At 39.9% G+C, this 12,835-nt stretch overlaps 1 protein-coding gene across 7 annotated transcripts in view; it reads left to right on the top strand.

The window, feature by feature from the left end:
- pbx3b (pre-B-cell leukemia homeobox 3b) overlaps positions 1 to 10,984 on the top strand; it is a 57,125-nt gene extending 46,141 nt beyond the window's left edge. For 2 of the 7 annotated variants that reach the window (XM_026186801.2, XM_026186802.2), the window contains exons 5-11: positions 679 to 814; positions 1,634 to 1,663; positions 5,248 to 5,413; positions 6,001 to 6,078; positions 6,512 to 6,624; positions 7,525 to 7,614; positions 9,222 to 10,984. In XM_026186801.2, coding sequence (XP_026042586.1) covers positions 679 to 814; positions 1,634 to 1,663; positions 5,248 to 5,413; positions 6,001 to 6,078; positions 6,512 to 6,624; positions 7,525 to 7,614; positions 9,222 to 9,314 — 706 coding nt within the window. In that variant the 3' untranslated portion in view covers positions 9,315 to 10,984. The remainder of the gene's footprint in view (positions 1 to 678; positions 815 to 1,633; positions 1,664 to 5,247; positions 5,414 to 6,000; positions 6,079 to 6,511; positions 6,625 to 7,524; positions 7,615 to 9,221) is intronic. The other 5 variants (XM_026186804.2, XM_026186805.2, XM_026186806.2 and 2 more) reach the window with 3 other exon arrangements.
- Positions 10,985 to 12,835: the final 1,851 nt, after the last annotated feature.

The raw sequence follows: 12,835 nt of genomic DNA, 5'->3' as shown, positions 1-12,835 counted from the left end.
AGGTGTTGTGGATTACTCTAATCACTAACAGTATGGTGCATTGTAGAAGCTCTGCGGAGAGAAGCACAAGTTTGGGCCAAACAAGCCAAGTGGAAGCACATTTGCTGCCCACTGCCTGTGTGAAGCACAGTAAACAAGGCAAAATAAGCAAATGCTCAACAACATGATAAGTAGTGCCCTGGGAGGGAAGGGGACCCAGATCTAGTTAGAGTTTGCTTGTTTCTACTGAGATCCCTGGGGCTGTGGCACTTCAGGAACAATGCTCAACTGTGCATGCCATGATTTCTATAATGTACCGAGATGCACTCTGACTGGGCTTTGCGCTCCATCATGAAGCCCACCCATCCGCTGCACTAAACTCTACACATTACACGCTTGGACTAGAGATTGGAGACCAACACACCAAATTAAACATTGTATGTATTTTGCAACGGTATGTGTATGTGTGTCTTTCTGTGTGCTTGTCAGTTTATTGGTTGTAGTCTTTTGTGTGTTGATGAGGCTCTTGGAGCAGGACACGATATCCTGCTCCTGAGGGCCCTTAGAGCCCATTCCTCATTATTTTCACCATTTATGTGTGAGATTGATTGTGCAATTTGTGCAATCCAAATGGATGAGTTAATGCTGGTCTCACTAATAGGCTTGCTCGGTGTTTCTCTCGTTTTGCTCCCCACTCAGGCGGAAAAGGAGAAACTTCAGCAAGCAGGCAACAGAAATTTTGAACGAATATTTCTACTCGCACCTCAGCAACCCGTATCCGAGCGAGGAGGCAAAAGAGGAGCTGGCCAAGAAGTGCAGCATCACAGTTTCCCAGGTGGGTAGTGCTCGTCTAACAGTAGCTGGTGGGTAATCAGGGGAAAGGCTAAAAGCCTTGAGGGATAGTTACCGTAGGTCGCACCACCAAGGCGCAATGTCCTTTGCTAACCTTGACATTGTGACTTCCTAATGATCCTTCAGTCAAGGCTGGTCCCAGTCAGTCAGAGCAGGGCCACAGGGAAGGGAGGCCTGTATCATCTTAGCCTCAATCAAAGCACTATGCTGTCCTTCCTTAGTCGCCCCAGCGCTGGGTCCCCTGCCATTTTTCCCCCTCATTCCCATCCACCATGTGCGCTCTCTCTCTCTTGCCTGGTCAGTCGCTCAGGTCATATGGAAAGAAAAAAAAAGGCATCATCCATTACTTTAAGAAAAGCGGTCACTCCGGTGCTTCAAAAACACTGGATGATCCTGGGTATTTACTCATATGTTTGCTCTTCAAGTGACCTTGCAGGAGTCTGCTAATTCTGTTATATTTCACACTTAAAAAGTCAACTTTCCAATTTGATATCTATCATAGCCTCCTCATTGGGTAAACCTGAAGGCAATATCTCTCACACCTAACCCCCACATCCAAAGTATTATTACCCTGTCTTCTCTTTTTTTTCCTCCCCCCTTTGCTATGATTGTGACTACTATCTAGATTTTTTTATTCTCCATTGTTCTATGGTTGTCCTCTTGAGACACAATATCAGAGAAACATGAATCTATACAATAATCTGCAGTGTTTTGTCTGTGTGGGGAGGGGGTGATGAGGGGTATATTGAGTGTAGTCATGAAGAGTCAGATACTGTAAAAGCCCATTCTTTTTTGCCTTCAGGGGGTGGGAAGCACCATCACAGTATCACAGGTATGTCATAACTTCTCCTGATCCACTGTTTTCATTTTTTTGTACCTCCTTTGTTCATGTATGTAATGGCCTCACAGTTGTCCAGTGCACAGACCCTCCCTCTCTTACACTATTGGATCCATGCTAATGCTATAATATCAAATTTAAAGTTTAAATTTACATTTAAAAAAAAGCGTGGCTAAGCTATATCAGCATTTACATCCCACTTTTAACAAGAGATTGCAGCCTATTTTTAATGTTTGACATCTTTACACTACACCCATATTATCACCATACTATGTGTGTACAAATGTGTCACATGTAATTTTTACTTTCTGGCTATGGTTTATGACATGATTTATTTGTTTTCTTTTTCTTTTCTTTTATTGTTGTTTTGTTTTCTTGTAGAAGATTGAATAATTGTGTGATCTTTTTAAATCTTGAACAAAAAAAAATTGCACTTAGAGTTTATTTATATCCCTCCCACCTCATGATCACTGTGTGATTTACAGCAGTTAAAGAAATGGGCATTGTTGTCTGAGTGTCTCCTAAAGCAGTCCGCTGAACCAGTTCCCATGAGAACAAATAAGTCTTTGCAGAAATTAGAGGGCTTTTAAAAATTCACCTGAACTCATCCCGGGCCCCATTAGTGGTGTACTCCTCGATAAGCGGAGGCCATGGCAGACATCATTATTGACTTATTCTTAGTGCTTTGGCTCATTTTAGGAGGGTAACAGAGTGAGAGGCTTGACATAATGCTGGGTTCACTATAAGTATGTTATCCCTCACTGTGGCCCAGCCTTTCAGATTCATATATGGCTTACTGTGGTCACGCTGCAGGCTGGACTAATACCCCCACCTCCCCCCCACCCCCTTTTTTTTGGTGCTTTCTTGATTGCACAAGTAGTTCATTAACTAAACACCATCAGTTGTGAATGGTATGCCAATATCGCTTTGCAGCTTTGCTCAATACATCTTTGCTGATGAAACACCCTGCATCATTTTAACAGGGATCATTGAAAATGAAGTCATCTTTAAGTCAAGCGCACACTCAGATTCCAGCAGTCCAAACGCCACATTTCCTTTCTATTATTACTTTTAATGCCCTTAAAATACCCTTGAATTAACAAAATTGCAGATGTCTGTTTCATGTCCAATTACTGCTTGAGCACAGAACTGATGCACAATGATGTATTTAAGGTGGTAATATTACCTAGTGCGATACCAGGTCTTATTTCCTTTTTTATTCATTTTATTATTATTATTATTATTTAATTTGCATGTGCATTGCAGAAAGGGCTAAGGGCATGGGATATGATGGATGTAGTTTGTGTTGAGGTGTGTGGATGCTTCAGAGGCCACCTTTGATGTAATATGTGTCAATATAACACTGGTTAACTGTTAAACCTGATTCCACCACAGGGTTAATATGTTCTGTTATAATGCAAAATGTATGACACCCTTTCCAATATTTCAGCTATTTAAAAATAATAATAATTTCAAAGCAGCGAATGCTTTATTTTTTGTATTTGATCTTACAGTAGGGCATTGCAAGCTCACTTTTGGCTCATGCATTGGTCATATATTGATCAGAAAGCAGTCTGAGACACAATGAAATAGTCCAAACTCTTAACTACAGTGTGCAACAATGAAGCCAGTTGTATTATAGCTTTGCACAGGAAGTCTGCATTGTCATGACACAATCGCTGCCTTTGAGTGCGGGTGGTGTCAGGTAATTCTTACCAAACATAGGAGTCAATTGAATGCATGGTCTGCTACGATGCTGTGCTGTGCATCTATTCAATATTTTAGCTGAACCCGAGAATCACTGAAGCCAGAGTTCATCGGGCAGGAGAGAAATGTGTGTGCAGAAAAAAGGGTGGTATAACATCTACAAGATGTGACGCCACCGCGGCTGAGTCTGTCCAGACTGCTGAGGCTTGTAACACAATAAATGTGTGCACTACAGTCATAACACACTCAAAAAAAAAATCTATTAATTTTATGAAGTAATCAGTCATATTTTATTGCAGGATTTGCCTCCTTTCTGATGAAAGTAATATGCGATGAAAGTAAACTAGTGTATAGTCTGTATCCATTAAGTCAAATTTAATGATAAAAATAGGTCTGAACGTGCAAACACCACAACTGGCCACAACTGACATTTTAATAAATGCAGATCTGTTTAATGCACTGTTTTTATGAACATTTTGTTAAATTAAACAGACTGATGAGCTTTACAAAACATTTTATATGATTTTTCAGGGGTTTGTGGGCACATTGCGAGCTGTCCAAAAGAGCAACAATATTGCATCGTCTTAGGCTCTACAATCCACTCTAAGCAGGTTAAGTAAAAAGGATGATGGCCAGGGCTTTCATTGCTTCCAATTAAGCCTTGCTTGTTAGTTTAACCTCTAGGTAAACCCATCAAACAATTGATGTCAAGGAAACCCTGCCAACAGTGGGCCTCGCCTGAATGGTCATTAATTTTAATTGCCTAGATATTAAAGATTTAGAGCACAGAGACGTGGAGGATAGAAATGATCTGATGTCCTGCAAATCCAGTCAGTTTTTACGCCACAGCATCGGCGGGCTGCTGGGGATATTAAAATTTAAGCACATGGGTGGAAATTAAATAAAGCGTCATTAGGGGCAGCTGCTCTTTGGCTGGTCCAGCCGTGGGCTGCAGGGCCTGAGAGGGGGGCTGCAGCACAGCGACAAGACACTCTAATTTATAGGACCATTAAAAACAAGCATCATCTCATTATTATTCCACTGTTATTGCAGAGCCAGCATTCACACATAAGGTTCACACCATACAACTTTTCAGTGTCTGATGTTGAATGGCATCGTTTCGGTCCAACAAAATTAACATATCCGACTGCTCTAAATCTGAACGTACCCAGTTTCTAGTGCATGTTTGATCTCGAGTCTTTCTCGAGCCTTAAGAGCTCTAGGCCTGCCCCAATAATCCCTGTACTGCTTCTCATGTCTACGGCGCTCTAAATCACTGAGCGTGCACAAATGTTTCATTGCCTTAGTGTTTTATGATCTTCCAAAGTAAAGCAACCCAGACCCAGTAATCCCAAAAAACTGTGTAATGTTTTCCAGTGGTTATGCTAAATTGGACGTACTCGTCATATGATGAATTATTACAATACGTTAAGCAACTGTATTTCTATAAAATGTCAATCACCTGGACCCACTCGTCTGGAACCAGTGAGAATTCTGTGGAGGATAAAATATGAACATTCATATGTTGCACTGAGGGAAATGTCAAAATTTGTATCCTTAACAACCAGTCCTCATATGAGAAATATGTACCGACTTCAGTGTCTGTGCAATAGGAGCCCCTTGTGTTTTAGTTTTGTCAGGAGACAGATCTGAGAGCATGTCATGCTCCCATCCATGAGAAGACACAAGTGGCTCCTGATTACGGCTTAATTAGCTTGTGTACCCGGCGGACATTAGCACAGGGGCTGGGAATTGGGTACTTGATGGACCCAAACATGACATCTTGAAACAATCGCACTGCTCAGTGCATGGTGCTGTGCCTGCTTGACATCTGACTCCTCTGCTCCTCCTCCTTCTGCTCTCCCACGCAGGTATCCAACTGGTTTGGCAACAAAAGGATCCGGTACAAGAAAAATATCGGCAAGTTTCAGGAAGAAGCCAACCTGTATGCCGCCAAGACTGCTGTAAATGCGGCACACGCTGCAGCCGCTGCAGTGCAGAACAGCCAGGCCAACTCCCCTACCACACCCAACTCCGGTAGGCATTCCTGCATATAGACAAATAAAACAAACGAAAAGATCTACCTTCTACCTCAGTCCTTAACCTGCTGCCTGCCTGCCTCACTCTCTCATGCACCATTCACACAGGCTAGAGTGACAGGCTCTGCTCCCAGCTTGGGGATCACAGTGTCTCCTGTCTATAAGACAGTTGATGCCAAGCAAACTCATGCATAAAGAGAGCGTTCCTGACTTGTGAACCGAGAACACATGTATTTTTGGCAAAATAAGAAAAAAAAATTCAAAATAATGCCGTGGGATTTGTTTTCCCTTGACTTTCTGTCAACTTCTTGTCATTTCTAATGTAATGGTATGTATTCCCACTGAATGGTAAAGGCATTTTGCAAAAAAGTGAAACATAATTGCTGGGAGCATTTTACCTGCAGTAGTAGTATCAAAATGGTATTATGTGCAGTTGATGCTGAATAAAAATAGAGATAAAAGCAAAGAGCCTGAAAGGGCATATTTAGTCAAGTTTGATGAGTAATGTAATGCTGAGTTTGGACTAGCTTGAGCTTCGTCGGGATGTGGTAAGCTTATGAAGTGGTCCCTTTTTCTTGCACCCAGGATTCCAGATGAAAGATGAAGAGTTTCAGCTGGATTCTGCAGAGAGCAAAAACACTCTTTTAAGCAACATGTTTACTGGTACTGGTCTTTTCATAAGCTTCTTATTGTCCTTGTCATTTACCATGTGATACCTCCCTGCTAATTTAGACTGGAAGTAGGTGATGTGGAACAATTGGGAGCTTAAGCGACCAACCACATATAGAACCGGTCCCCTTGTTGTCATGTGATTTTCATTTAATTTGTGCTCACTGCATTCGTAAAAAAAGATCTTCAGTTCTTCTGCACATCATCCTTCTCCTCCTCTGTTTTGGTTCCTTGCCTTTTCTTCCGTCACCCCTGTAGTTGCCTGCTTTATGGGAGTCTTTCTTCTGTGTGTTTGTCTGCTTGAGCTGGGTGTGTTTTTTACAGATAAATGTGTGTGCGCCAGTGTGCGTGCGTGTCTGTGTGTGTGCCTGTGCTTTCCCTTTATAGCCCTCTCATGTATTCAGCTACTTACATCTTCCCTTTCCAGGTTCTTCAGGTTCTTTTAACCTCCCAAACTCTGGGGACATGTTCTTGAGCATGCAGAGTCTGAATGGGGATTCTTACCAAGGGGCACAAGTCGGAGCCAATGTACAGTCACAGGTAGGAGCAACAATCAGGGACAGTTCCTGACGACTAGTGCAGAGAGCTGTCCTTGTCTTGCCTGTGTACTGAGCCATCCACAGTGCAGTCTAAGAAGCACAACAAACTGAAAAAAGCAAAAAAAAAAATAAAAATCCAAAAAACATAAATAAGAAAAACATGCTGCCCATCCACGGGCAGTTCAAATTACCAAGTGAGGCCTCCAATAACAGCCCATTGACTGAAGTGTTTACTGACTATTTCGCTTTGGATGGAATGCTTTGGCCGCCAAAATATGATCCCACCCCACTGCAATCATGCCGCAAAGCAGTTTCCTGGTTACTATTCAAAACATTGTCTGAATGCATTTGGCTTTGACTTGAGCTCTTGGGTTGGTATTTGGGTTTTTTGGTACAATGTTATCCCCTTTTTTCTGTACTTCTGTATCGCTATCTTCCTGTCTCATCTTGTTATTGTTTGTTGTTGATGTCTTCCATTTTGTGAGTTTAACGCAGCTACACAGCCGACACACTGCACACACTCACTACCACACCAGAAAAAATATATGCTCATTCATAATAAAGGTAAAGAAAAATCAAAGCTAATTTAAGATTTTTTTTAAAGTCTATGTGTTCCATTACTTTTACTTATGCTTTTATTTGGTATCAATCCACAACTGCTTTAGATGAAGTAGTATACCTGAGCATGCTCGTAACATCACTATCCTTTGTTTTTAATTTTATTTTGAAAATCTTTTTGCCCTGTTTTTTTCTTGTTAGTACATTTGCTGTCTCAGAAGTCCCTTTTTGTTAATTTCACTTCAGTTAATATCTTTTGCTTTACTAAGCATGTTTACAGTTAGTGTTGGAAGTCTGCGAGACACTCGGCTGACCAGCTTGTCCACCTTGTCTGTCCCTTCAGGTGGATACCCTGCGCCATGTTATCAGTCAGACGGCAGGATACAATGATGCTCTGGGGGGAAACACGATGTATAGTCCACATGGCCTAAATGTAAGTGAAGGTTTTATTGGCTTACACGTGGAGCTTGTTGAGGCAAAGGGAGTGTGAAATTCATTGATACTTTTTTTTTTTTTTCAATAAAAGTGCTGCATGGTTATCCTTTAATTTTATTCAATGAAATTACAGTGCATTACATTGCTTTACAACCTGCACAATAAAATATTAGCCAGTGTGTCACATCACTGTGTCACCTGATCTAAATAAAAGCTGCTTTTAATAAAAAAATATGCTACACAGCAGGTGAATAAAATCAGATTTACTTTAATAAACGGCTTTTAATACTTTGTTTGACTCAAACCAAGAATGAGATTTGGAGGGGGGGAAAAACACACCCTATCTGTTGCATTTCAGCTGCTTTGAAATGCTTCACAGCATTTTCCGTAGACTTATCTTCATGATAAAATATGATCACGTGATCGCCCGCAGCCTTTTTCCAGACATGAATTTCTTCTTCCCTGATGAGGTTTGATATGGCGCCTTTTTGTAAAGCAGCACATAATCTGAAGCTATCAGAGTAAAGATTAATTTCGTTGATGAGGGAGGATGGAGAGTGAAGGAGAGAAAGAGAGAGAAATAGGAGGAGACAGCTCGTTCTCTCGGCACTGTATCAACACTGCAGCATTTGCTCTCTTTGTGTTAGCATTCCTGTTGGGTGAAATGCACAGATATTCACAGTCTTAATAGTATGTAAGAGTTAAGCATGAAAATAAGGTATTAAATTAGTTTTTAAAAAATCTATTTCTTTTTTTTTTTTTTTTTAAATATAAACAAACGGTGGCGGCTGTTGCCAGCAATTCTGTGCTGTTGGTGTCATTTTGGCTTTGCTGTAGCCTTATTGCTATAAGCTCTTTAGACATGTCAACTCCTTGTAGGATCAAGTGTTTCTTTCTTTCTCACAAGGTTTCTCACTTCCATGTGCAGTGTAGACCTGTGCCTACTGGCTCAGCAGAGCTCAGTGTGATCCCTACTAAAATATTAATAGTCGAATAACCTTAACACATGAAAAGAGAGGATCGGAGCACAAAGAGTAATAAAGTAAAAAACATATTCTGAACAGAAAGCTGTGGAAAAGCAGCCATTTTTAGCCATAGGCCAGAAAATGCACTATTGATATATTCACATAGACCTTTAGCTGTGTTGGTGGTGACGTAGAGGGATCCAGTAAAGGCTAGGTCACGCCTGGAGCAAAGCAAAGTCAGGCTGGCTAAGACAGGCTCTCTTGGAGAGGCCCTGCCCTGTCACTTTCCCTCAGCTCTCCCCACCTCACGCAGCCCTAGCCCTCCCTCTTCTTGACTGACAGGAGAATATGTAGCGACAAGCTGTCGGTCGCTTCTGAAATCTGCTTAGACACTGATTTCAGGGATCGCTCCCATTGGTCGGGACACAGGACAAATTTGTTTTTGAGAGTCTCTTTGCTGATGCTACTGTAACACAGAGACTAGACTAACTGCGTCTGCAACATTTTAATATCAACTGACACATTAGGGCAATCAGTCTATATATCTACATATTCTGTTTTTGGAGTGTCTAGAATTTACCAGGTTCATATTGCATTGAGTGTTTGATTGTAATCTCAACCTTTTCCATTTGTGTCCAAGGCTAATGGGGGATGGCAAGATGCAACGACTCCATCTTCTGTAATATCTCCAACAGAAGGACCTGGAAGTGTGCACTCCGATACCTCGAATTGATCCGCTATTAATGCATCTTCGCCTCTAGCAGGACTTTTTAACTGGCTGACCACCTGAAGAGGATATTGAAACATAAACTTTCACAGCAGATTGGTTTTCACGTATCTTAAAATGTATCACGACCGTGTTGCACGCATTGAAACTCCATCCTCCATTATGAACACCAAGTGTTTCCCGGTAGCTGTTTTGTTCTTTCTTCATAAATCAATCAAGTGTACACACCATGCTTTTCTTCTTCTTTTTAATTTGTTGGTTCACTGTAGAGGTAAACACATGCACATTTCCAAACAAAAATAAGAGTAAGCTTTCAGGATAATTATCTCCACTCAAAAGTACGGGATGACACTTGTGTGTTTTCCGTGACATTTTATGACACCTTAAAGGCCCATTTGTTCGATTCTTGATTTAATTGCCACTCTCCATTTTGATAATTGAGTCCTTACAACATAGAGATTAAAGCAGCTGTTTCTTTGACTGTAATGTGCTCGCAGTCTTGTCCGGCAACTCAACAATGCTGTTGTTGACAGCTCAATGGCAGCTTTGTAGTTACTTTCAAGATTTATTTTTGCCTTACAGCTGTATACATTAGTACAAGGAAATGACTATTCAAACTCTGGAACATAAAGAAGCATAATTGATTGCTTGACTATAACATGACACCACTGCATATTTTATAATTTGATGTTTAGTATGTACATATGTAAACCTTTTTTTTTGTACTGCTTATGGAAGCCCCCCTCGACAGCACACACACACGGACAGTAGATCATTACAACATGGCACACAGGAGCAGGCCCCCATTACACAGGAAAAGTTGTACATAATATAGCTTAAGAGTAATTATACACCCCACCAATCAATACCCAGCTTTATTACCTCATTCATAGAAACCAATAATTTCCAACATTTCTGTAGCTTAGAGCGCTCACCTACTACCTCTAAACCATATCACCACCACAGTTTCTTTGGCCCTTATTTAATGTTTTTATGTAGTTATTTTGATCACATCTTGTAACACTGTAAACTCTTCATTCTCTATGTAATCTAATGTATATTTTAATCTTTTAATAAAATGATGTTGCAGCTGTGCAACTTAAAATAACAAATAAAAACAAAACAAAACAACGAAATAACAATATTAATACCATGGAAAATAGACGGGGAGAGGATGGGAGGGGGTGGGGTTGGGTGGCTGAAGATGTTGTTGCTCTGTGGCTTATATGGCTGGGGGGTGTGGGCGCGCGGGAGGGGCGGGGACGTGTGGCGAATATTGTTGTTAAATTAACACCAAACAGTTAAAACTGTTGTAAATAATGAAGGGAGGAAAAAAAAAAGAACATTTTGAATGTTGCTCATCTTGTTACTAAATCATGCGGAGAAAAAAGACAAAAAAAATCACTATAAAAAGTGTAATGCATAGAGGTTTCAGTATTCAGAACTGTACATTTCCAGCTCTGTTCAACAGGGTTCAAGACTTCTTTTCTCTTTTTTCTATTGTATGTGATTCTGAAACTGAAAAGTCATGACAAATGATTTGTGGCAGTGATTCTAATGTATTAAAGATGTTTAGTGTTACTTTCTAACCAGACTACACCCTGGACTGAAAAGTCTTCCTTGTGGTAGTTGTGTAATTTCAAACATGAATAAACCTTTTGCTTTCATGACAGCAAGGGGGTGTGTTTGTTGTCTCTAGTTTTTCCCTTAACGCTTGTCTGGTAAGTAGAACCTCGGCTCTCTTCTCCATCTCTGTAAACTCTCAACGAGGGATGCAACTTAATGGTAGCTGACTGCTCCTGCTCATTAATCGAAACTTCAGAGTCATTAAAAGCCATTTCTTCTCATTTTTTAAACACATTTCCTGTTTAGTTTTTAGATAGATTAAATACAAATTAGAGATAAAATCATGTTATTTATTCATCACGTATGGATTTGCCAGCTTTACATATTGTGGGTAGACGCTGAGGACTTGACCTGGGTTGTAGCTACTGTAGAGCTGACAAAGTGCAATTAACTGAAATGTCAGGCACTTCTTATTCAGGCTGTTTTGTCTGTCTGTTGTGGAAAGGCTGGCTTAATGGATCATTGGTTACCAATTCCACATGGAAATTGACATCCATTTATTCTCATTTTCTTAGCATAGTTCTTCATTCTTGTCTTTCTACTAAGCTCGTGTCCAGAGTTTGTCCCTTTCAGTCATGGATCCCTCTAGATTTTCAACAAAGTGCTGCAACAAACACTCCCAGCATCCCCAGCAAGCAGCAAGTTCAAAGCACATGTACAAGTTTGTTTTTTTTCTTTGATACACACAGTTAAAAAAAAAAAAATAACAGCACAAGAGTGATTCAAGTGCAATGCACAGGCAATTTCTAGGAGAACATATTTGTCCACTCATCCAGGCAAAAACACTGAACACCTTTCTCTGGAAACCGTGCCTTTGTCCTAATACTACACACCCATGTCACAGATTTCTGTGCACATGCACACATTTTCTTAGAAGATGAAATTAAAATCCCAGTTTTACCCTTTTTTACATCTGATCCTTTTCTGATCCCCTCTAAGGATCCTTGAAAGCATGTAGAGGTCAGTCCAGTGTTTCTCAGCCATTCAGAGTGCAATCTATTTGCTTATTCTAGCTTTACAAATGCATTTGCTTCCTCAATTCTTCAACTATTACATTTTAAGTACTGCACTCAGCAAAATTGCTCTCAGAACCTTTTAAATAAAGAAGTTACATTTTCTAAGATTATGCCTATTAGAGGTTTTTCTAAGGTTCATTAAAGACGACATTTTCTAAGTAAAACTCACCATGAAAGGCATGCATCATTAAATATGGAAATCCTGAATTATATTAGCAATATGCACCAAGCTAGCGCCAATTAAATTAGAGAAAGATATCATTTGTATTATTAAGGTAGAGTTCGTATTAGATTAAATATAAAATGTAATTTTGTCACGTTATGATTTATGCCTTGCAATGCTTGGTTCATGGACCCATGTTATACTGTGTTTCAACAGAGTGATTGTTAATATTAAAATGTAAAAAAAAAAAAAAAGTAATTGCATCACACTTTTGCTCGATTTAATTGGTAGGAAGTTCAAACTGAAATTTATGAGCTGCCAAACGTATTGTTCCTCTCTTCAATATGACTTGATATTCAAAATGTACACACAAACACCCTAAAACATAAACAGCATTATGTTGTTAACCTTATTAACGCTATAATGCTGGAATCAATGCTTTCTGATTTCAGAGAATAATTACAAGTGTACGTTGGTGCTTTGATCGCCGATCAAAGATTGCAGCAATATGATAAAAAACAGAAAGTATATGTAAATCTTCTGAATTTGTATTTGAAGATTTGAACAGCACTGTGTAAGATAATCTGAGTTAATAAACAACAGTGTATGCATTTTTAAAAAATTTGGAAATCCTATTAAAAAATATAATCAGCAGTTAAACTCCAAAAGCATTCAAATCTAAAAGCATCTGTGGTGTCAAGTGCAAATGATACCAATACCCA

The sequence above is a fragment of the Astatotilapia calliptera genome, chromosome 12 (assembly GCF_964374335.1).
Source record: "Astatotilapia calliptera chromosome 12, fAstCal68.1, whole genome shotgun sequence".
In the NCBI taxonomy this organism is placed as follows: domain Eukaryota; kingdom Metazoa; phylum Chordata; class Actinopteri; order Cichliformes; family Cichlidae; genus Astatotilapia; species Astatotilapia calliptera.
This window is presented reverse-complemented; position numbering and strand designations above follow the sequence as displayed.